The sequence below is a fragment of the Chamaea fasciata genome, unplaced genomic scaffold (genome assembly GCF_029207755.1).
Source record: "Chamaea fasciata isolate MVZ Bird 193981 ecotype frontalis unplaced genomic scaffold, bChaFas1.0.hap1 SCAF_3, whole genome shotgun sequence".
NCBI lineage: Eukaryota > Metazoa > Chordata > Aves > Passeriformes > Sylviidae > Chamaea > Chamaea fasciata.
In genome coordinates, this window is record NW_027094088.1 from 43,481,931 (window position 1) to 43,507,618 (window position 25,688).

Genomic DNA, 25,688 nt, shown 5'->3' on the forward strand with positions numbered 1-25,688 from the left:
GAATCTTTTTCACCTGATGTGAGCTGATTAATGAACTGTTGGCTGTGCTAAGTGAGGATCTTTCTTTCTTCAGGTTTTTTTTCCATATAGAAGGAACTTGGTTTCAGCCCCATGTGGAACAAAAAATGGCTTGGGGATTCCTTAAACCTCAAATTTGTGTACAACTAGAAAATCGTCTCTCACCCAGCTGTCAGAGATGACTCATCCCTGTGAGACGGCCGTAATTTTCTTTTGGAACACACAATAGCTTCCAAGTGACCAGCAGTGCAGTACATAATGGACATATCCTGAACTGGAGGGGCTTCTAAATCAAGGCCAGACTAAATGAAGCTCCTTGGAGTTTGGGAAGAGAGATTCGCTTTTAACATGGACATAGAGGGAGAGAGCTGTATGAGCTGAGAAGTTGCAGGGTTTGTCTTTTACCAAGGCTTTTCTGCTTCATGCACAACCAGGACCTGGATTAAGGTACAAAGGCAGGTTTTTAAGGCAGCCTGCTTTGGATATGGGCAATGAAATTAAACATTTGTTGTGGAACAAGCACACCGTTTTGCAGTTGGGGTGAATCTAGGTCCCATTTTAGCTTTAAATCAACCTTGGAATACAACAGTTCATTCTAGTCCAGTGCCCCTGCTTTCACCTTACCACAGGTTAACCAGGAGCCATCATACAACCAGTTATTGCTTCATGTAACCCGCAGTGAAACTACCTCACTGGATCACTGCTCACTTACATATCAACAATAAGACATGATTTGGGAGTTCTTGGTCCTGGTGTTTCAGATATGAAACTGCAATGAAGCATATCCACTGTGTCAAAAGCTGCTCTTATGGCCAGGATTTGGGCAAAGTGGCATTCACCCAGAAGATTTGAGCTTTTCATACCCAAACTAGCTGCTTCTGAGTTGTGCCATTGCAAATACTGTCTGCATACATACATATGTGCACATCCAAGTGCACATCCAAATGATATGGGAACAACTGCCTGCAGCCTGGAATTTTTACCTGTGAGCATCCCAGGATAGCTCAAGAGATGTGCAAAGAAGCAGGTTACCTTCCACAGCTCATGGGCACCAAGGTATATGTGCAGTCCAATTTGCTGTGGTTTCTGTCTAGAGCAGAGCTGGAGGACTGTGTAGCATTAAACTTCTCATAACTCTTCCCACGTTATCTGAAATCTCCTCCTTCTCCTTAGGCCCAGGCAAACTTCTTTAGGCATAAAGGCATTTCATGCCTGGATGTATATTGTCACTCCTCTCCCTTCACTCTTTTACACCTTTTACATCTTTTCTCAAGTAGTCCAAGAAAGAAGAAAAGAAAAATAGAAACCAATAACTTGATTAAAACTATATTAAAACTATCTCTTTCACCTGTAGCAGGAGTATATTCTACTGAGGATGTATTTCTGTTGAAGATTAAAAATCAGCTGCACAATTCTGCAGGATAGAATAAAACCAAGTCCCCTTCAAGCAAAAATGTACCTGGGTGTCTAGGGATCTCCTGAAAATCTTCAGCTTGCCACAGCACTGAAATAGGCGGAGAGCTGAGAGAAAACAGAATGAAAGTAGATGGTAATCTACCTTTCCCAGTCAGTGTCCACCTACATCAGCCACACAGAAGAGCATGGAGCCGGTCCTAGCATTCCTCCAGCAATTACTTATCCTTTTCTTGAAGACTTCAAATGGATGAAGGCACACATCATCCCTTTGAAAAGCTAGTGACAGTTGTCCTTCCCCTTTCATTTCTCCAAAATAACAGTTTTAGACTAGCTCTCTAAAACACAAACTACCATTTTTCTTCTGAAAACTTCTAAATAACTCTTAAAATCTAGGAGCTGGACAGAAACTCTGGGATGTAAATGGTGCTGCCTTTATTTCAGGTGTGCTGGCTGGCAGCTAACACATACAGACAGCAAACGTGAAATAACAGAACAATGATTATCTGCACATACTGTTTAGCTTGTGGCCATCGTCACAGTAGATAAAGTTCTCACGTCCCATTCGGAGAGACAGGTAAATAGATTTCGCTTCAAATATGAGTATCAAGAACCTATAACATTTCCTGTGTGACAGATTGTATGTGGTTGTGCGTATGTGTATGACAGACAGTGCTGGAATATTTTAAACACTAAACTGCTACATCCAGCGATTGGTAAATTAAACAGTCATTCATCAGTTACCATAGTGATGCAGATGCAATCACAGTGAACAAAGAAGGAATGGGGTGGGACAGACACACACACAGAACAAATGCTGACAGAGGCACAACCCTGCACTGATTTTTGTTAGTATACTTTTATCTATTAAATTCCCCTAGCTGCAAGATCTTTTTCTATATTCACTGCTGTTTCACCTGCCTGCAAAGGGAAGTGACACATGCTCTGATGCAGCCTCACAGAGTCAAACCCTGAACTGGAGCAAATCAGTGTAGCTCTATTGACTTTGGCAGAGAGCAGCCAGTTTACAACAGCTGGGGAATCTGGCAAAAAAAGAGCACCTAATTCTCTTTAGATTCTGCAGCAACTAAATACTACCGCATCCTCTGCTACTTCATAACTTCTTACAGCAGGGCTCTCCAGTAAACAGACAGAGGGAAGCTGGCGTTTCCAAAGCCAGCTGGCAGGTTTAGGCGTGCAACTGTCACTGATTTCAGCTCTACAGCTCAGCCTTGGGAATCTCATCAATAATCTCTTTGCTGCTGATAAGAGACACAGCATGGGGTTAAGAATATCATAGAATCATGGAATGGTTTGGCATGGATATGACCCTAAAGATCATCTAGTTCCAACACTCCTGCCATGGGCAGGGACACCTTTCCACTAGACAAGGCTGCTCAGAGCTCCATCCATCCTGTCCTTAAACACTTTCCAGAAGGGGGTATCCACAGCTTCTCTGTTCCAGAGCTTACCCAGGTTGGGTTAAGCAGATGTGCCACCTTGCCCAGGCCCTGAATCCTCCTGCTCACAAGTAGAACTGCACTCAGGTGCATTTCCTGCAGCAGCCACACAGGAAAGCTGAAGTATCTATATCTGCAGGAGGCTAAAGGAGAAAAATGACTCTTCCCTCCTTTGGGTCACTGGCAAACATGTCCACAGTCAACTGCCTGATGACACTGCTAAGTGACCAGACTTTTGAAAGGCCCACTAAAACTTCTCTATTTATTTTTGCACATGTATTTGGGTAGAAGAGAATGAACCAGTAGATTGAAACTGTGCTGAGGTTAATGTCAACATCTGGGCCAGAGGACAGGGTCTTCCTCAAACCAGGACAAACTTCTCCAGCCCTGCCCTTTGCTATAAATCCCCTCCTCCCAGTGGCAGCAGACACTGAGCACCTGAGTAGATGAGCACCTGGCCTGCTACCCTGCACAGGAAAGCAGCAGTGAATAGCAGTTCACACTGAAACACCAACACTAGTACCTGATGTGGCTACAAATCTCGTGGTTTACTCCACCACCACTTATTTTTTGGTAATGTCCTACAACAGAGGAATGGGGCTGATGACTGGGACAGTAACAGCTCACACAAAGCAAACACAAGGACACTAGAGCACACATGTCAGAAATGGAGTGGCCTTAGAACAAAGCTCCACCACATCCTGAGTTTTTTGCTCAAAGTTTATTGGTATCTTGTCTAAAGCCAGTGTAAATCTCCCTAAAACAGTAACTAGAGTCAGCTTCTGGCTCATGATTCTCAACAAAGTCCATGTAGAATGCATACCCTACTGCAACCCTTCTTAGGAAATCTAATACATCTCCCAGATATAGAAATACTATGTAGATGATCTCAGGAAAATCATTAACATCTTGAGGTGGAGGTGGAAGTAGGAAGCTGGGCAGCATTGTGCCCAGAAGTCTGCCCACAGTCCATCCTCACAATACCTCAATACTTCTATCCTAAGTGACCATCAGTGACTACTACATCAGCTACCACTAACCATTAGGGCCAAATCAGCACATTGTGAGAACGAAGCTGGGCATCTGCCTCTGAGCTGCATTGTCCAGATCCCCACAGTGAGATCAGGCATTCTCCAAAATGTAGGAAGGAAGGAAGACAGGTTGAGATTCATTCTCCCGGGTCTAATTCAGTGATGTAAGGAAGGAAAGCCACAGAAGCATAAAGGAAGCTCCAAAATATCCAGTGGCTATCCCTGCTATTAGTGGTGTAAGAAGCAGCTGCAAGTATCCTCATCATCCCCCAGCAGGCACTTGCAGACAAGCCCCAAGCCAGAGGTGTGAGATTCTGTGCAGTTCAACAAAGGCTGTTGGAGTACAGATGGGGAAAGGACACTATTTTCTAGCAGCACGAGGTAGACACAAAGAGCAAAGCAGTCTTGCTGCACTTTGGATATCAATTCAAGCCCTGTTCTTACTCTATTAGCTTAAGACATTTGCTCAGAATGTCTTAAACCCCTCAGCATCACATAGATTTAATTTAAAGACCCAGCATTCTCTAGCCCCTTAGGTAAGATATTAAATCTGCTTAGACATCTTGAATACAGTAAATAGTTGCCATCTTTACATAGAAACTGTTTCGAAGGAGTCTTATCTGGAGGTAAAAGAATCAGTATTTAGCTTTTTTCTACTCCAGTGAAAAAAATAACCATTGCAACATCATGAGCTGCAAGAAGAGGAGAGATTATGTTTACAAATCATGCTTTTTGTTACATTTTAAATGATTCTAAAGACTCTGTATATAGAGTCCTGTAGGCAGACCCTTTCCAGCCCAGTCTATAGTCTGCATTTTTTAATTTCTACTATATGTGTAAGTGGCTAACAGCCTCAAAACTACCTCTTTGCATTCACAGCACCCTGAAAAGCACAAAACCCTGAGAACATGGTTTGTCTTCTCTCTCACTTCCACAGGTACTAACTGGTAGTAGCACTGCTGAATGCAAGAGGAAAGAAGTATCTCCCACATACAGCTGCAGCTGCTCTGCCTACACTGCCCTTTGGACACCATTGCTCCCTGGGGATATGGCCTTTTACTAGGACTCACACCTCTGGTAGAAAATCCTCCTTCCCTGACAGCAATTGGACAGCAGCAGATTAAGTGGCTCCCCATTTCCCTTTGCAGCAAAGCAAGTGCCTCTCCACAGCCAGGCTTCATCCACAGGACTTGCTGCTCTCCTCAGGCACCAGCAAAACTGGAACATTCCTCCCCCTTTGTGACACGTCCTGTGCTCTAACCCCGCCGAGCTGGATAATGGAAGCGCATATGGGGAGCACACAGACCTTGTTACAGTTAACAATACAACCACAAAAAATCATGTTTTACACACACATGGATTAAAATAATTGTTCGAGAGAACAACACGAGCAACATATTAAAAATTGGCCCTTAGCAAGGTTGTTGTCACCATCCTGTCCAGGTAGCACACGATCGCTGATCCTGAGGGATGCAATGCTTTCCACAGAGACTCTCTGTACATAACTGTTGAGTAGACATAAGACCAACACACGCTCTACAGCTAAGGCACTGCTGGGTGTCCCCCCCCTGCACCTTTGCAGCATTCAGGGGAGGGAGTGATGTGGTTTCAGCACCGCATGTGTCTTGCCTTTGACTTCCCAGCCAAATGGTGAGCTACTGATTGCAGGTGTTTGGCAGCAAGAGGCCTTCATGTGAACCAAGTGAGGCATTAACTGCTGTAGCACCGTGTGCTGAGGAGGCACAGAAAATAAAAAGTGACTAAAACAAGAGATTTTTCTTCCCATTCAAAACCCAAGGAGGGAGGGGGCAGGGCACTTTTTGACATCTTTACTTGTTAGTCCTTTTTCTGGATCTTTTCAGTAGCGGTCACGACTTTTTAATGTTTTTTTGTGATGAAAACCTTTGACAAGATCATGTGTCACAGAAAGTGCAGTGGTGAGCCATGGCTTTCATATATATGTTAACCAGCCTTTACAGCATTACAGAGCCTGGGTGACAGAAGAGTAATTCAGTCAAGCTGCAGCAAAGTACATGAATTCTGCACTGTACGTCAGAAGGCAAGGGAGCACGGATCTGAAAAGTGAACAGACATGGAACAGCACCTGGTGTCCCACAGCACCCAGTTAATATGGAAATGCCTCTGCTTGAAACACATGGGACACACATTTCTGGGGATGGTGCTCCTGGGACTGCTGTGTTGGGAAAGCATGCTGTGAAGAAAAGCATTTCCAGCCATACAAGTGTTTATGCATAACTTAATGTTGAAATAAGAAATTGGGAAAGCTTGGGGCATTGAAGAATATCGAGTTTCTACTGCAGATATCCAGATTTGCCCACAAGCAAAATTCACTCAGAGACATATACAAAGTGAGTTCTTCTATCCTTCTGATAACGTCCTTCCCCCTGTCCCCTTCCCCTCCATGTAAGAGGAATCTCTGACTTCGAATGAAACTCATGCCTCTAAATTCCTCAGGAGATGTTTTGAAAATCTTTCTTAAAAAGTCCTTGTTTTCACCAAGATAACAGTTGTCTGATTTGAAAATGGCAATAGACTCAGCATCTGTCCACATTTGCAGTCTCTAAGAGCTACTGAATAAATGTAAGTATTCTGTCTTAGTTTTTTTTAGTTTAGTGCTTTTTACAGTGGCTTAGAAAGAATCATCTACTCTAACATGGAATTTTGAGATCAACAGAATAAAATAAAATCAAACATTTATGAATAGAGCCATTTATTGGACTTCTATTTCTAGACCTCAATTAGGGCAACATAATTTGTAAAATGGTGAACAGGTAATCAAATTGTAATCAGCAAATCTTCTTAAGAAAAAAATAAGACTGAGAGAAAAGATTTAAACAACAAGCATTACAGATAGGAGAAGAAAAGCAAGTTCACATCTACAGCCCCATGGGAAAATGTAGATGTAATCAATTCAGGATAAAATTTAATTAACACACTGAGCAATGGGATGGGTGACAAATACAGATATACAGGAAATCTTTGAGAAATACTTCTGGGAGAATACAGTAAGATCATTATTATTCTACTCATACAGCTGTAAGTAATCTATATACATGCATCAGACCACTAATGCAGAGAAAAATAATTTTGTCCCACTACCCAAGCAACTCCCAACTTGGAAGTGTTAAAAGAGCATAACAGCTTCTTGATAACATTCCAAATATTTCCGTGCCTATCCCCAAAATAGTAGTTGGTTTATCAGTTCTGCTTTATTTAAATCTTAACTCCTCACTGCTCTGCCACATAATTTTGGTTGAAAACAACCTGGAACTTATAATAATAATTGCAAAAGAGAGGGAGAAAGATAATGGACACTCAAGTTTTTTTTTTAATTAAAACCTGCTATTGAGCTCCATGGAATGAAAACCAATTCAGTAAGGCACATAATTTATTATTAAAGAAAATCTTATAACTCATAAGGAACATTAAGTTAATGTACAGTACAAATAACAAGCTATGTAAAACTGCATCAACTCTTATATACCTATTATAATCCTAAGATCTTATAGCTCTTATAGAAAACACTTGGGAAATGTCAGCCATTGAAAGATGGTGTGAGGAAAAGACATGAAACATAATGAAAATGAAAAGAGTCTGATGTCATCCAGAAACTGTTAGATTTGATTTGAAAAGCATGCAAAAATCAAGCATAAAATACCATGAAATAAATTATTTAAACCCTTCATTGCAAAGCACAGATTATATACTGCAATTCATTTATTGGACTCTTTCTGCCAGGAAACTGCAGCACATGATGGTTCAGATCCTCAGCCAGTAAGAGTTGTCACAAACCTGTGACTCAGCTCAAATACTGGCACTGCACACAGGAATGCTAAGAGTGATAAATAAACAACACATAAACAGCCCTACACCAAGCGCATGTGGAGCAGGTACGAAAGGAACCTGGTAGATGGGACATACACCTCCAGCCACCTGAAGAGAGCACACATCACCTTTGAGGCCATGCTACAAGTTCAGAGGATGGCCAAGGAAAAAAAATTCTGTTTCAAATTTTCACCCAAGCAGAGAACATTTTGTCAGGAGAGTAAATGTACATTTTGTCACTTGTAGTAGGGAGAGTGAGAATATGCAGGAAGATTTTCACAAGGCTGGTTGATTCTGCCAACTGTGTGAGGTCACTCCCAGCACCCTACTCCCTGGAGACTCTTCCAGTGCAGAAACATGTACAGCCAGTGGTCTCAAGCCACGGTGGACTTCTGTGGTTACTGCCCAAAATATAAATAGCTCCTATCCATCACTACCACTCCTGCAGATTACTAACTCCTCAGTGTATGACTTCCCTATCCTCTCCTGGTATGTCTGTACCTTCACAGAGGCCTTCAAATCATGCAGTAATGTGCAGTTGCAGGAGGAGGGAATTTGTGGATGAAAACTATCCCTGCCCAGATCAAACCCATTTTCCAGATAAATAAAGAGCTGTTTCAAGAGTAGCCACCAAGATTTTCAGATAAACTAGAAAAAAAATAAATCCCAACCCTAATTTCAAAACAGCTTTGGTGCTGCACACCTGTGATTCCTGCACATGTACTGGAGCTCAGCACCTCTATGAATAAAACTGGCCTGTGCAAGGGCAGGGAGCTTGGTGATAAGCTGGGGGAAAACCTTGAGGCTAGGTAGTAAGAAAGCTGTCAGAAGGAGGAAGTAAAAGTGGAAAACAAAGAGAAATCTATCTCCCTAAACTCTCAGTGAGTTCCATGCTGTCCTTGTAACACTAGGAGGTAAAACATTTCAGGCAGAAATGTAGATTTTTAAGTTGAGAGTGTTCCTTCAAAACTCTGTGTTACAATGATAATGAAGGGTCCCCTGCTCATGTTTTCTTGGCAAAGGCTTCCAACATACAGAAGGCAAATGAGAGAATTTGTAGAAGACAGATGAAAATGCCTCTTATTGATCGACGCAAGGAAAGCATTTTTCTGTTTTGCTAAAATGGCCTCTATAAAACGTTCATTGCCCATCAACTGATGTATTAATTATTGATAGAGGAAAACCAGCAGGCAGCACTGCACTCAGTTTGACTGAGAGTAGGAAAACATTCTGGCTTGTAACACCAAATGCAGAAAGTGCCTGATTCACAGGAAGCTGTCCCAAAAGCAAAATCATTTTTAAGGAGAAATTTCTACATGAAAGGATTATACTTGTAAGAATAAATCCTGCTGCTCTTTCACTCCCACTTTCTCTGAGTAAGTGTGTATGCTAAAGAGCTTTTATTTCAGCTGAAATGGTGTATCACATTAGCATGCTTTTAAAGCTTGTATTCTAATGGCTAGGAAAACACAAGTAAAAAGTTAAAACACAATTTTAAAAAAAGAACAGCAAAAACTCTAACAGTTAACAGGAGTTCTATTATAAAGCAGAAGAAATACACGTCCAATGTAAATATATAAAATATTTGCTGGAAGCTAGCTGGAATTATGGATGTGGTGGAAAACCCACCATCAGATCTTGCTTGAAATCAGATTACAGTTCAGTGTGTTATGAGTTGTGTGTTACAGAAATCTCTTAAGAATTTAGCCCTAAATATAAAAAACTCATGACACAGCTACATATTAGAAATTTCACCAGTGTGGCAAGAAGTTCAGCTGAATGAAAAGTTGAGGTGTATGCTCTGTGTGTGCTGGATAACCAAACTGAGATGTGCTTTGAAGTTTGCTCCTAAAGACAACACTGGGGAAGATGTTTTTTCCAAACTTGAAACTCCTTCTATCGGTTTTCTTCTTCCATTTAAAGAAATCACTTACCTACCACATTTCAAAGGAAAGGGTCCATCCTACAGAAACTCTTGGTTTTCTGCTGTTGCTTTTTCCTGGGTCTCAGTAGGGGTGCAGCTACACACTCGAATGTGTCTACAGCAGGCCAGCATACTGCTCACCCACTGTAGAGAAAAAACCCAGGCAGGCAGGCAGGCAGGCAGGTCTCACTGCTAACAGCCATTGTAGAATAAAAGATTCCCAAGCGCTAATGAAAGCCCCACTGAAGAAACCAAAGAACTTTTCGGACCCTATTAGAAAGTAATCTGTAATCAGATGTATAATTACACATCAGGGTTCACTTAAGGAGTCCTACCAACCTCTGGCCTTCCTGTCCTTTTCACCCTAAAATCTTTCTCTTTTTTCCTTTCTCCTTTCTTCCTTTCCTACACAAACTGTGCTCTTGGCCCTTTGAGTAGATTTACAAGATCTACTCCTGACCTACTTTTCCACTGTTAGTCCTGCAGCTCTTGTCAAGAAACTTGGCAGAACCAAAAGGTTTAGTAGCAAAGCAGCATAATCCCCTAATGAGCTACAACAGCGAGCAAACCTTTCCTAGCCTCACCCTGCCCTTGTTTCAGTTCCTTTGTTATTCAGGTCAGGAGCAAACTCTCAAAGGAAGAAGCCTGATCTCTCTCACGGAGTAAAGACTCCGGAACTAAGCTCTTGAATTTAACCAGAATAGCGGTCCAAAGAGGACCCTAGGAGCAAGCAAGGACATTTTTAAATTTTAGGGAAGACACTAAATTCATTTGTCTCATTTGGAGACCTACTGCTTTGAGCAGAAATGTCTGATTTGGGGTACCACTCTTAGAAGCTGATAACATGACATAGTTGATAACCTAACAGTAAATACAAACATACAAATACAGTCAAGGACAAGAAAAAAACAGACGAAATGTGGCTATTTTGGAAAGAGGTAACAAGGAAAGTGACAGAGAAAATGTGTAGTTTTGGATTTTCTTCTACTCATTTACTTTTTGCATCTGGCAGAATTTTGTTGCTTTTCACTTTCATCGCTAAGCTGTTCTCCATCCCTGCAAGATAACCCATACATCAGGTGCACACATATGCATACAGCTCTCTTGGGACTGTGATGGGCCTGTACACCAGCACAAAGAAGCACCCCATCAGCCAGCAGGCAGGATTTGCAGCATGATTAATATGTTTCACCCTTGATGAAAAGGTCCTTTACAAAGCTCCACTGACCTCTACCATTCCTAACTAATAGAGGGAGGAAAAGGAACTAAGAAACTGAAAGGAATTTTAACAAGAGAAGTCAGCACATGCTCTTGTTTTACAGGGTGTTATACTAGACATGAAAATCTTCTGCAACTTAAAAAGCGGCTAAATAGGAAGCATAACCAACACCAACACTTCTCACACTGGGGAAGCTTCAGCTCCAGATCTGGAATTTTACTCTGTCTCTAGCCTTCACACATCCCATTACAGCATCAGGGCTCTAGAAGATGCAATTACTGGCACAATAAAAAGAAAAGTTTTGGCTGTCTGGGCAAAGCTGACGTTTCCAGCCTCCCTGGTATTCTTGCTAGGTTACAATTTTAGGTACTGTTCAGGAAAGAGAAGCCCTTTATTATGAACTGTACAGGACAGCTTATTTTCTTCAAGCAAACACAGAGTATGTGCAAGTGGATGAAATTATTGCTGTAAAAGCTAAGGTATATTTTCCTCCATAGTATGGGTAGAGTCACTGACACCACAACCAGTTGCTGGCACCTAAATTACACAATTAGGTATCTTGACCCTTGACACAAAAGGAGCACCTGCCAGTGACACACAGAATTTTTGGCCAGAAGGGTCTATTAGGATAATTTAGCTTGGTCTCCTGAACAGTGCTGGCAATGTCCATTCATCCTTTCAAGAATACTAGCAAAGGAACCAATTAATTTTGTTTGTGGTAGAAGTGACTGTGCAGAATGGCACCTCTCAAATACTAAAGACTTCAGCAGCCCCCTTCTCTGGGGCCAAGCCCTTCTTTCTCTGGTGCTAAAAAAAGTCTTTGGATACAAGTGATGGAACTACAAAACCACACACAAACCTGTGAACAACAGCTGAAAATCTCTGTAGGTAACTACTGGCTCCCTGTGTATTCCAACATATTAGATCCAACATGACAGAAAATCATAGCCAACGTGTTTTCTCTTAGCTGGCTCTAAGTACCTGCAAACTGTGATTTCCTATTCTAGTAATAACACATATTCATGGAGCTGTTAAGCAGATAGCATCTTTTATTTAAGCTAATATTGCCTCCTTTTTGCCTGTGTGATTACAGAGGAGTTTCCAACACACCTCACCACACCTATATAAATATCCTGCCACAAATTATATTGATGATATATCATCCAGCTTGCAGATCAGATAAGACCACAGCACATTGTTAAAAGATCTGCCTTTGTATATTATACAGTGACTGTGGCAATCTGCAGTACATTGCAAAGCAAAGCCTTTGTTTATTAAAAAAAAAAAATAACCTACTACTGAAGATCTTTTGTACACAGGAAATCATAGGAGTAAAATTAGAGCAGTATAGTTTAATAATTAAGGCTGGCATTTTTCTTGAACAATATACTTTTTCCTGATCCCCTTTATCTTTCTTTTTCCCACAGAAATTTACAACACAGGATTTTACTTCATGTTGGGTTAAGGTTCATCTGTGTTCCTTGAGGTATCAGCATCCATCAGCTGTCTGTGCTTGTTTGCATGCATAGGGCTGAGCTAATCACCAGATTTGGAACTGGAAAGCAACCCCCTTTCAGATTAGCTCAACAGGGACTGCTGGGTTTTGTTTATCTTTCTCTGCAGCACAGTGCGGGGTCCAGAAGCATCTGCAAATGTCACCCAGCAAATCTCCTGCTAGTCGGGAGGACTTACAAATGCCCTTGATCTCTCCTGTTCTCCTCCTGTGACACAATTATTGTGGCATTTTGTCTTCTAGCACAGACTTGGAGTCTGTTGTGAGAAGCCTGGAAATGTACAGCATCCCAGGGTGATATGAGCTACAGAGCACATGACTGAGCATCTGCAGCGTGCCTTTCTGCATTTGGAGAGGCACTGACTGGACAACTTGGGTGGTGCCATTCAGTCCTTTGTCTTCAGTTTATCTCTGTGGCTGATCCTTTGCTCTGGAAAGACTGCCATGGAGAGACGTCTCAAGGGAATGGTGGATGCAAGCCTAGATGCACATAACTACCCCTGAGCTATTGGCTATGGGTTCATTTATAGTGTAACATGTGAAACAGAATCTTTTGGGATTCATCTCTATTCATCTCTATGTTCAGCCTGTATTTGGTCAGGCAAGCTCCCCTTGAAATAACAGTACCATTTCAGGCTCCATCTCTAACTCTCAGGATCAATGTTCTTGGCTTTGCTTTACTATCTAGTTGAGAAAAATACTCTTAAAATCTACTGCAAGAAAAATGCAACTGACCGCTCTGTTTGTCTGCCAACCTCACCAAAGATCAAAGCTGAGCATTCAAAGTCACCTCACTCAATTGTAGGTATTTAACCGAGGCAGCTAAACACATCTTGGTTCCTGTATAACCAACACACAGCAGGAGGCTACTCAGAGAGGCAGTCTGCTAATCTGAAGACCTGACACTTCTGGAAGAGCCTCTCATCCCTTTCAGCAGAGGGCCAACGTGGCCAGGTTGCCTCCACTAAGTAGGATGAATGCAGACCTAAGCAGGATGAATGCAGAGCAGAGATGAACAAACGGGGTAGACATGCAAATGAGAGGAGAAGAGAGTGAAATGAAAGCTACTGCAAAGATGACATCTGTTTTTCACAGTACTTCCCACACACAGATTAGAGGTGAAGAGGTTTCAGTCTGCTCACCTCTTGCTAAGAATTACACATAGCCATCCCCTCTCTTGTCCCACCACAACCAGGCACTCCCACACTATTACAGGTCACAGCACCACCTGCCCAGTGCACTCAGCAGAACGAGCCTTTTTCCTGTTTAAGATTAGGCTACAGAAGCACAGCTGAGTTTTCAGAAAATGTTTTACCCACTGCCTGCTTGCAATGATACAGACAGCCTTCTACAGAAGTGAGAAGGTATTAGGGGGAAGGAATCTTCCTCTGAAAATTTCCAGTGTAAAGGCCTTCATGAAAGATGTCATTATAAGGAAATGAATGAATGCATTTGTCAGCGTCTGGGAGGTCTCAGAGTGGCTTCTATTTTTATCTCTTCTTACCCCTTGAAGGAACTGAGAACTAATATTTGTGATGCCTGACTGAGGATATTAATGTTTTAAAAAGCTGTAATTTCTTCCAGGGCAGGAAAGAGAGTAACCTCTTTGGGATTTTCACTGGTTTGCCCTTTGAAATGAAATTTTGGTCACTGTGTTTCTACTGCACAACCATTCAAACCGATTCCTGTCTATTTATCTGGTATTGAATCTTAACAAAACGGAATGATGTATGATCAGCTAGTACACGTGCAAAATACACTTGTTTTTCCTTTCTTGAAGTATTTTTGCTATGCTATGCACTACTGTTTAGTCTGAACTTAGAGAGCCCAGAGAACACAGGTTCATGTAAAATCATGACATGTCTTTACTGAAGTTAAAAGGCTGAGTGGAGAAAAAAAAAAAAAAAGAATATTAAAAGGATGCTTTCAGAACAGAAAAATCTCATGGGTAACTGTTATATTTCTACTAAACCCTCTGAGTGTAATGATCTGCCTACCTGGAGTGGAAATATTTTTTTATATTGTCAGCACAGTAAGAAATCATTAGCCCAGTTACCAGTACATTCATGTCTTGAACAAGTGTCACAAATATAAGGCGGCTTTTTGAAAAACCTTCAGCCACTACTGCAAGACTGGATGAGACTTATCTTAAAGACTGTTGACGTTGCATTTGATGAAGCAGATGGGTCACTGCTGAGCACACAGCATTACCTTGCTGGAGGGCTGGGTCTATTGTCAGACCAACACTTTTGGCCTCCATTGGCCCAAACAGCAAACGATCAGTGCGGAAATCGAGACTGGAGATTCCATCAAAAGGAGATGGCAAACAGCTCATTTCATAAGGTTATATTCTATGGAGCAAAGATTTCATATGTATTTTCATTCACTGCATTTCAAATTTCCCTCTTCACACGAAACCATTACCAGCCTAGTCACATGCTCAGTGTCTCAGGATTTAGCATGAAGAAGAGGACAAGTAACTGCACTCCTGAGCGACCTAGTAGAGAAACAGAGCAGGCCTGCATTTTTTCAGAACATTTTATTCTTGATAATTTCCCCTGCAAAATTAAAATAAGCAATTTAAAAGCAAATTTAAATCAGCATATTGAGGACAGTTTATTATTTATGAGATGGAAATCAGGATCTTGGATGACTGAATTCATTAAAGACTCTTTGGAACAGTTCCCATGTATTTCTTCCATGGTACCCACACAACAAATAATTCACACAGTAATTAATGCCATGTCTTTCCAAACAATACATGCTTCCGACAGGAACTGTTCAAATAGGAAATGCAAGAAACTGCACAAAAATAGCAATAAGCTTAAAATACATCCCAGCAAAACCAGGAAGTTTTGTGTTATGGCAAAACAGATGCTTTAGCTGAACTTACTGGGCCAAAGACATCCCTGAATTAGGTCACAAAAGGTCAGCGGAGCTAGCAAGCAGGGAGTTTGGCCAGCCAGGCCTCTGCACTGGCACAGCTTTTGCCTGACCTAGGGTCAGGGGCTTACAACAGACAGCACTCTGTCATCTTGCCACACAGACTACACAGTGTAGCACAAGAGAAACAAGTCTACTTTCCTCCCTAGCTGTAGCCCACAGGGCTATTTGCATTGCAGTGAATTAAATACTTCTTCAGCATTGTGACTACCTGTAGAAGTCCCTGCAGGCACAGCTACACTCTGCAACGGAGTGCAGCACTGGGATCCCCAGACGGGGACAGCGGAGGAAGCAGAAGCAGCAGTGTGGTTGTGTCAGCACTGTGCCGTGCCCAGACCAGCCCTCTCAGCAGCTGTGGAAATAATTAGCTCAGCCAGGCTGCCACACTTTCAGTGCCTAAGAGCCCTGCATGGCTACACAGGGAATGATGCCCCAGCCTCTCGGTGGCTCCTCTTGTGCTGCAGTGCCACTTCTGAGATGTGGGACAGAGTTGGGCGGGTCTTGTCGTAAGGAATTGCTCACTTCCAGCTGCTCTTCGCTGCTGGTGAAGGGCTGATGGCCTCACCACTGTGCTGTGGTACTGCCTTTCGGGGCAAGCAAAACAATCCAGATGATAGCCAACTGCCATCACTCTCCAGGGAAAGGGGCCTGCCGGGTGGGCAGGGATGCTGTGTTCTCAGCAAATCAGATATCTGTTTCCTTCCAGGGGATACTAATTCACTCAGCACCTCTGTGAAACACTGGTCATGTCTCCTAAGAGGAATTCAAGCATGGAAACTAAATCTTTTCAAAGAGATCTATATCAAAAGAGAAAACTGAAGCTAGATCTACAGATTCCCACATTTATCATCCTAAAATACAGTTTATTCTTTCTTTCTAATCAATAAAGCCATGTAATGGGCCATGATTTTTCCCTGTCCATGCACTTAAGTTTCACATCACAGCCACTACCATGGTGAGAAAGAGTCAACAAGATACAGACATTAGCAGCACACCAAGTGGGAAGTACCCCACACTTGCTGCTCGGCAGAGCAAGAGTAGGGACAGAAGCTAGAAGGGATGAAGCATAAGGGAGGGACAACACTCTTGAGATCCCTGGAACATTTAGCCAAGAAAAGGACCTCACCTTTTGACTGGAAATCCTCCTGTCAGGCAAGCCACGGACAAACATTCACGACATTCACAACAGAGCCATCTCTCTCACAACTCACCTTTCTGAACCATGGGATTTCTATCATGTCTCCTCCGAAAACAAGAAAGGAAATGAAAAATACTGGGCTGTCTTGAGTTGCAATGCAAGATGGAACCAAAGTATGTATTCTATTGCCATCTGTTCAAACTGGTGGGGGAGGTGTTTTCTTCATCTCTTCCTGGACCCATCCTCCCTGCAGGGGTATATCTGCTGTTAATGGGCCATTAAGGGTCACTGCATGACTGATAAAACTACATCATCCCATTGGGAGATGCTCCACCCAGTGGGAGGAGCCAAGCATTCCTACCTGGATAAAAGCTGAGAGTCAGAACACCAAGGCAGCCTGGTTCCATTGGATTCCCAGAGGAAGACTGGACCCATCTCACCACCACTGGACCTTCAGAGGAAAACTACACCCTTCCACAGGATCATCTCTGCTCCAACAGAACCACATCTGTCACCCCAGGAGGACTTAATTGGACTGCTACCAACATCCTGACCAACAGGGTGTCAGGTTGTATTCTGACTCTGTCAGTGTTTTCCTTTTTGTTTGTTTGCTTTTATTGTACTACTGCATTTTTAAAATTCCTCGTAAGGAACTGTTATTCTTATTCCTATTTCAGGCTTTGCCTGAAAGCCCCTTAACTTCAAAATTATAATAATTCGGAGGGAGGCGGCTTACATTCTCCATTCCAAGGAAAGTTCCAGCTTTCCCTGGCAGACACCTGTCTTTCCAAACCAAGACAAGGGCTTATCGGTTCTTCTTTCTGCAACCACAACAAGCAGCTTTGTAAGTCCAATTCACTTAGTGGGATGGAATTTTTCTGCCCCCTTCCTACCAGGCACAGGCACCTAGATATAACTCATCCTCATGCACATCCAGTGAGGAGGATCTGGTCCAGCTCTACAAAGCAACATGCCTGTCTCCTTTTATTTCGCTCTCTCTAAAGGAGAGCTCTCAAAACAGACAAATTGGTTTTAAGTTGTTTATAAAGGGAAAAAGGGAAACATCAGTGGTTGAAAATGCGCAGCAAACAAAACAGCTGTACTGTAAAAAGAAACTCTGAAAAAACATACTTTACAATGGTAATTATGACAGATTAAACAATGAATGTCATCAGTGTGATGGTACAAAGCACACAGTACTGTTTCCTACTCAAATATTTGCAGACATCTCTTATTTTTTATTTTAATGAAATCTCATCTAACTATTGAATTGATTTTAAGAACCATCCCAAGGCTCACAAGAGCTTTCACTGTCAGAAGCCCTGTCAGATATTTGAACTGCAATTTGCCCCCAATGGTTCCCAGCTTGAGCTAGAGAAATGCTGTAAACACACCTTTTTAGGAGGTGATGAGTCTGAAAAATCACTGCCTGCAAAGACAATGTCTCTGAGAGGAGCCGAGGACCTATCTGGCCGAACAGTTACAACAGGAATTTTAAGGATCCCCACACCTTGACAAAAACTTTTGCTGGTTTTCTGCTCTTTTGTGTGATTAAGCTGTCCTCTTCGGATGACTAAGCACCTGGAATCCTCTCCTCATTCACTACATATGTGCATGACAAGTATGGGCTGCAACCATGACGCCAAAGGAAATAAATCTTTTTGAGGACTTTTGAGAGCTTCACAGCTATTGGATGGGAAGTAACACAGTTTAAACAATGATACATTAATCAATTATAAATGACAGCATGTGAACCCATGGAATTTCTGTTAATACCAAATGAGTTTGTGATAGTTTATATAAAATAAGGAACTGATAGGAAAGCCTCCATATGCTAATAACTCCCAGATATTTAAGGAAATTGGCTTTGAATGTTGCTGGGCATTATACAAAGAATATTCAGTGAGCTGAATCCTGAGGTTGACCCTTCAGTATTGTTTTGTTTTAAGCAAAAATGTCTATTTGCTTTAATAAGAACTCTTTTCAAATAAAGGTTCTCTTTTCACTTCAGGTGTGACCTTTATGGATATGTCTCACTGTCATGTTCAATACAGTTGTCTGAACTCCTGTATTTGTGACGATCTGTTTCCTGTTGGATCTCACAGTATTTGGCAGATTTTTCCTTGTTTCCTTTAAGTGTCTACTTGGACTGAGTTCCACTGCATCTAAGAAAGATGATGATGACTGCTCAGTACAGGAGAATCTGTGCTTTGCCGCAGTCCCATTAATCCCTGAAGAAATTTGGAATCAGAAGACAACCTGGCATGGGTTGTATTTCTAAGCTGGCTGTGAAAACAACATGCATCTCAAAGGCCAACCATTTCCCCCACCAATCCTGTGTGCCACCCCTGCTGACTTGGAAGAAGTAACTGCCATAAGCCCCAACTCTCACCACTCTGAAAAAGTAAAATACTAAGGAAAGCAAAAAAATCATTAAAAAGACAGGAAACAGACGGGTGTTTGCCAAATGGAGAAGGGCCACATGACTAGGCAAAGAATGTTTATTTTAGCACTCCCAAAGTCTGCTAAAGATAGTAGAGAGTGAAAATAAATGTGAGAGCTATCACACTGAAGTAAGAGGAGTTCACAAGCATCTTTAGGGTAGCAACACAAGGGAGGAATTTTGGAGCTGTATGGCTGAATATGTTCTGTACCAGCTGCTCTGACCACCCAAACATTGGGACACTATGTGGACAGGAAGGTACACACTGAGAAGTGGGGCAAAAGTTTCCTTCATTTTGATGAATAACGAAATGCCTGTGCCAATAATACCTTTGCAATTGTTCCTAGACTGCTCCATACATCACTAGATCTGGGTCAGCATGAAATTAAGGATCATGAAGTAGAATCTGGACACAGAAAACAGCAAAGTTCCCTGCAAGACTCTCCACAGTATACCAAAACATTGCCAACAGCAATTTCTGAATAGATTCAGCTTTCTTATTTGACCTTATTCCTTTTAAAAACTTCTTCTAGATTCTTTGAGAGACCTAAATAAATTGCAAAAACCTCAAATGCTTTGCTCATGTATTTTATAAATTTTCATATTTTTTCTGAACTGATGAAGAGAGTTATCAAAGACTGCCATGCTCATTCCTGAATTTCTTCCTATTTATTGCCCTTTCACAAGTGGCTGACTCAACAGACAACTGAGAAAAGACTAAATAAGTTTTCTTGGGGTGGCATTTTAAGCTGGAGTATTTTAAGAACTGCTATTATGTTGCAGCTGAATATTCCAGCAGACTGTCTGACTCCTTTCTGAATCAGAGTGCCACCAGGCTAAATATTTGCACAAATTCCATGCATTGCCCTGTACATTCTGCACAGAGAAGAGCAGTTTTATGTGCAGGTAAACAGTGGCTCTTTATGCCAGCATTTGATGTCTAAAAAATGCAATCTTTACAACAACACCAGAATAGGCAGATTCAATTGTGAATCTAGCAAAATCCATGCTTTCTCCAGATTTTTTTTTAAAGTGTTGAATGTCTCAATCCATAAACAGACATAGAGTTGTGTAGACAGATCTCTTTGTGAAAAGAGATCGATAAATCTGAAATTGTACAGGAATTAAAGGGGGGGAAAAAGGACATTTCAAAGCCTTCAAAAGGTAGATTTGAACCAAAGTTGCTGAGTTGCTGTTAATGATGCCAATTGTCTGGGTTGGAATTTTTTGAGATAGAAAGTTGGTACTTCAAACATACAAACAAAGTCAGTGAATCAGCAACATTCTTCAGTCTTCCAGTCTTTTAGAAAAAAGCAAGAAAATTTGAAGTCTATTTATAAGAAGGAGGATTGAGAAGAAGCAGAGCTATTTTAAAAGGATTATTAAATGTAACTAATGTAGATCCAAATATGTACCTGTGGTATTTGGAGTGGTAGAGGTAATGAAACCTGGCTCCATAACCCTACCTCTGCAGCATGACTGTTTTCTAAATCACTCTTCAGTGATATGCAATCTAAAGAAGTCTTATCAAAACTCTCCTTTAAATGGTGATTAGTAGAAACTAAAACTATTAGGAAGAAAAACACCTTTTTTTCTCTTAACTTGTAACTCAAAATAAAAATGCTGTTTTCTGTTTATTTTGAAGAGAAATATGCCCTCTTGACCAGAGGATTGACTTAATAAAACACACCAACTGAAAGAAACTTAAAATTCTGTACTCCTTTCTATTTAAATAATTTTGTCACTGGCTTGCTGACTGATCTCACACAGCTTACTAACACCTAAAGTTTTCACCAGTATTCAGTGATTTTTATTTATATTGCCAGTGCAGAACAAAACACAGGAATTGTCTGATTTTCACTCGGAAAACTTCAGAGTGTAGAGGCTCAGCATCTTAGAACAAGAACATGGTTCCTCCATAATCCACCCCCTAACTCCAGTTCCAGTTACCACACAGAAAGATGAATAATCCTCTACAAAGTTTGGAAGTTTCAAATATAAGTCAATAGAAATCATGGACTAAACCTCATAGTCACAGCAATGTCCATCTACAAAGTGGGCAAAATGCTGATCCATTGTCTTTCCAGGCAACCTTAAGAGTGACTATTTGACCACTGTGAAATCTCTTGTCAATTTCAGTGGAACAGGAAGTCTTTCTTCTGCCATTTCTCCTTTATGGACAATGTCTACTACACTGTCAAGCCCTCCTGAAGTGGGAACTGGTTGGAGGAAAAGGAAACCCTAGGGGAGCAGGTAACAGATGGCAGGACATTGAGGCAATAGTGAAACAGACTGGCCATTTGTCTTGTCTGCCACAATGCCAGTACAACACCACACGTGAACACTGGCAGCCTTGATGGCAGACCACGTGTAGCTCTTAGACTCACATGCTTAGAATACTGGCAGGGGAGGAACTGAGAACTCAATTAGATAATTCGTAAGTCCTGACCACAACCAGAAGTCAAACTCCTTAAGTCTCTTCTCAGACATCACAACTAATGAAAGGTGCCATTTAAATAATAATCAAGAGACCTGGCCAACAGTGAAGAGTTGGATTCTCTGACCACCTCCTGTTGGTTTCTACTTGTCTAAAAAATTGTGAATTGATAGCTGAAGGATGGTGGAAAAAAAAAGAAAGAGAAAGGGGATTGGTCTTTTAGTCACTTTGCTGCAGGTAGAAGGTGAGGGTGTACTTTAATTTTAACCCAACATCCTCAGTGTAGGAGACATTGCTTTAGAGTCAACCTACTAACTGAAGGAAACGACACAATTTTCTTTCTAGCTCAGCAAATATTCATTGTGCTTGTGGCCAGGAGACTGTGGTGTAAGGGAAGGATGGCCAGAGAGGGAAGGGCACTCTCCTTGCCAGGCAGCAGGCTAAGGAGTGAATTCCTTCCCAAGTGTGTTCACTTCAACTCCTACTTCACATGCAGATGGGACAGAAAATGAGTTTATCGATGTATATCCAAGATACTGTGAAGAGACTCTTCAGTATACAGCCCTTGACACAGATCCCCATGTTCCTCTTGGAACAGGAACAGGCTGCAACTGCGGATGGGACAAGATCAGAGTCTTGAGCTGCGCCAAAAGAGGTTAAGATGGAATTAGGAAGAATTCCTTCACAGAAAGGGTGATTAGATATTGGGATGGGCTGCCCAGGGAAGTGATGGAGTCACCATCCCTGGAGGTGTTGAAGGCATGACTGGACATGGCACTCAGCACCATGGTCTGGTTGACATGGTGGTGTTCAGTCAAAGACTGGACTTAATAATCTCAGAGGTCTTTTCCAACCCAATTGACTCAGTGAGTCTGTGAATGTGACAACAGTTTAAGGTCCCTCAATGCCTCCACAACCACCACCCCTTTTGGCTGATGGAGCACACGGCCCATACCGCCCCCGCTCCTGTCTCTTGAGAACGACAGCGGGGAATACACGAACAGGGTGTTCAGACCCGAGGGCAGGGACACGACGGCTGTTGCCACGACCGGGCGCTCGTGAGCGGGCAGCAGGGAGCACCTGGTTTCCGTGGGCTGCGACCGCTGCCCCCACCCAGCCACCACGACAAGCGGCCAACATGGCTCCTGGAGGCACACTGGAGCTGCGGGAGGCATACCCCCCGGCCGCGGGACGCTGGGCCGAGCACCCCCAGGGCCCCGGGCCCGAGGTCCCCGGTGCTGCGGGCTGGGAGGCGGCGGCTCCCGGGATGCGCCGCACAGGCAGCGGTGCTACGGTGCCACTCTCGCGAGAGAACGGCCCGCACCGCCCGCACCCCGCGCACACACGGGCCTCTCGCGAGAGCGGGGCCCGCGGGCCAGCATGGAGGGGCTGTTCGCGCTGGAGCTGCTGGTGGAGGCGCTGCAGGTGGCGGAGCCCGCCGAGCTCCCGGGACCCGCGGAACTCCCGGCCGTGGCGCTGCGCATCTTGGACTTCCCCACCCTGGTGCTGCGCCCCGCCGCCGCTGCGCCGCCCCTGCGGCCGGGGCAGCTTTTCCCCTTCGGCCGCGGCAAGCGCTGCCTGTTCCGCTGGGGCCCGGACTCGCTTTTCGCCGCGCTCCGCCGCCGCCCGCTCCGCGCCCTGCTCCTGGCGCTGCCCGCCGGGCTCGCCCCGGGACCCCCCCGCCTCCTCGGCAGCTGTGCCGTGTCCTTGGCCCCCGCCGCCGAGCTGTTGCAGCGGCCCGGGGCGCCCTCCTCCTGCGGCCGCCGCGGCCGCTTCGCGCTGCGGGACACCGCGGGCCGCCCCGTCGGGGCGCTGCTCCTGCGCTACCGCCTGACCAGCCTGGAGGGCGGCGGGGCGAGTCCTGCCGGCCCCCGCGCTGCCACACCGCCTCCCACCACCCCTGAACCGCGAGACGAGGAGGAGGAGGAGGACGAGGAAGAGGAAGAGAGTGAGGAACTGGAAGGCAACGTCTTCTGCCCTCCGCTGCTCTATTACAGTCGTGAGCCTGCTGAGCCTCAGCGGCCGCCAGCACCAGTGGGGCAATGGGAGCATGTCGAGCCCCAGAGACCGCAGGAGAAGGACAAGGGCCCCAGCCCACCACGTCCCAGTGCTGGGCCCTCGCTGCTGCACCCCGCCAGCCCTCGACAGCCCCACAGTACCCTGGTGCAGCTGCCGCTACTCACTGCCTTGCTGGCAGAGCTGTCAGTGCTCACCCGCAGCGCTGTGCCCACTCCTGCTACCCACCCCCATCTTGCCTGGCTCTACCAGGCCCCGGGGAGTGGGGACACGGCCTCACGGCCCCCCAGTCGCTCTGCTGTCCTCAGGCCTGCAGAGACACCTGTGGGGCCTGGCAGGAGTAGTGAAGCCACAAGCCCACAGTTCAAACAAGGCTGTCAAAAGGCCACCTCGCCAGGGTCTTCTGGGGTTGGGAGAAGACCCAAGAAAGCTGTACCCCAGGGACAGCCAGCCTGTGAAAGGAACTGCAAAGCTAAGGAGAACAGACCTCCCAAAAAGAAATTGTTGTATGGACTGACAAATACACTGAGGCTACGGCTGCAGCAGACCAACCCGGATAAGCTGATAATTCATGAAAGGAGGGAGCAGTACAGAAAAAAGCAAATGGAAATGCTGAAAGAGAGAAGCCCCTTACCCAAGAGAAAGCTGGTCAGAAATACTGAAGAACAGCATGTGGTGTCTTGCAGGCATTGTAGCAGAGGAGGCACTTCAAAGCAGAATAATCGGTTGGATAAAACTGTTCAGACTTCATTAGAAAACTGTGCTCCCTCAGAGTCCATTTCTGTAACAGGAGATGTGTCCCCTGGCCTGCAGAAACAGTCTATTGCAAGTCTATCTGGGAATGATTCAATTGCAAGAAAGGAACAACCTGATGAAATAACTACAGCCCCCCTACCAGAGGAAACTGTGTTAAAGTCTGCTGATGAGGAAGAGAATGCAAAAGCTCAACTCCCAGCAGCATTGCCATCAGATGTTAATACAAAAGGAGATTACAACAATGCAATATACTTAATCCATAATAAAATCACAGAGCTTGATGATGTGTCTCTTATAAATGATCATAAACTAAACTCCAGCAGGAGTATTGAAAACAACTCTGAATTCATATACTCTGATGACTTTGTTGCTAGTCCAGAGGACACAGTTTATTCAGAAGATTTCACCAGGGCTGAGTGTACAGGCAGAGACTCGAAAGTTCTTGACAGCAGTCCTGAACCTCTGTGGGTTGAAAGACCAAAGCAAGATAGGTCAGATACAGAGCCAGAATCCAGCAGGTCCAGAATTTCAAAGACAAGTCAAAGAGGTCAGAGTACTTCAGATCTTGTGCCAGTTCCTTCAGCTTCATCTCCAGTCCAGTCTTTGAGGAGAAACTGTGACTTTAAAACCAGCATGGGAACTAGTGCTGAATCTGCTGATTCACTTAACCTTGCTGAGATGGAGGCATCATTATTAGATGAAGAGCAGAAAGTACAGCGGATGAGTAAGGAAGAGAACAGGGGTGATCGACATGCTAAAGAAATACCTACACTGAGAAGCCAACAAGTTAAATCTGATACTGATGGAAATGGCCGGACCTCTACAGGACAAAAGCAGTCAGTAACTCAGATTAGCTCGTACTTTCCATCTAACATGTCTGATCTTGAACTTAGTGTCCTTGAAAACAGTGTGTCAGACAAAGAAGATGATTTTCTGGAAAAACTACGTGGTCCTAATCAGTACAAAGACATCAGTGAACTTGTAATAAGCAAGCTCCCAGGATACACAATGTAATTATATGTTTTCACTGTCTGGTTTAAGATACAATATTTAAACTTTGTAAATCCTTTAGTTGCACTATGTGCAAGCTAATTTAAGATTTTATCATGCATATTTATTACATCAGTGAATTTATTTACAAGATTTTAAAAATAAAGTACTACTTGAATCTCTAACAAATTACGTCTACAGCCTGACTTCAGTATCGGTATCTTAACACAAAAGTAGTCCAAACAGCACAGGAAACATAACTTACTGTCAAAGCAGAAATGAAGATAGGAGCAGCAAAAGTAGTTGGCACCCACAAAAGTAGTCCAGGCTAGACGTATTAACATGCTACCAAAACAGCCAAGTACAAAATTAATTCCTAACCAAACAGAAGGTTTTATTCATTCTGAAAATTTCCAAGCTTCTTTTTCATTAGAAATAGTTACTTAAAACATAGAGTCACAGCCAGTAGCAACACAGAATTTTATCAACTATTCAGTATAATGATGTGTTTGTTTCCCTTTTCCATCACTAAATACAGAGA

At 43.4% G+C, this 25,688-nt stretch overlaps 1 protein-coding gene across 1 annotated transcript; it reads left to right on the plus strand.

Annotated features, from left to right (window-relative positions):
• Nucleotides 1-22,765: 22,765 nt before the first annotated feature.
• Nucleotides 22,766-25,317, plus strand: MAP10 (microtubule associated protein 10). The gene has a single exon (XM_066180444.1). It carries the CDS (start codon nucleotides 22,766-22,768, stop codon nucleotides 25,169-25,171), a length of 2,406 nt encoding a protein of 801 aa, XP_066036541.1. The 3' UTR covers nucleotides 25,172-25,317.
• The last annotated feature ends 371 nt before the right edge of the window (nucleotides 25,318-25,688 follow it).

What these genes read in the sequence shown, in the direction of transcription:
- MAP10 (XM_066180444.1), top strand. Translation starts at nt 22,766, where the DNA reads ATGGAGGGGCTGTTCGCGCTGGAGCTGCTGGTGGAGGCGCTGCAGGTG.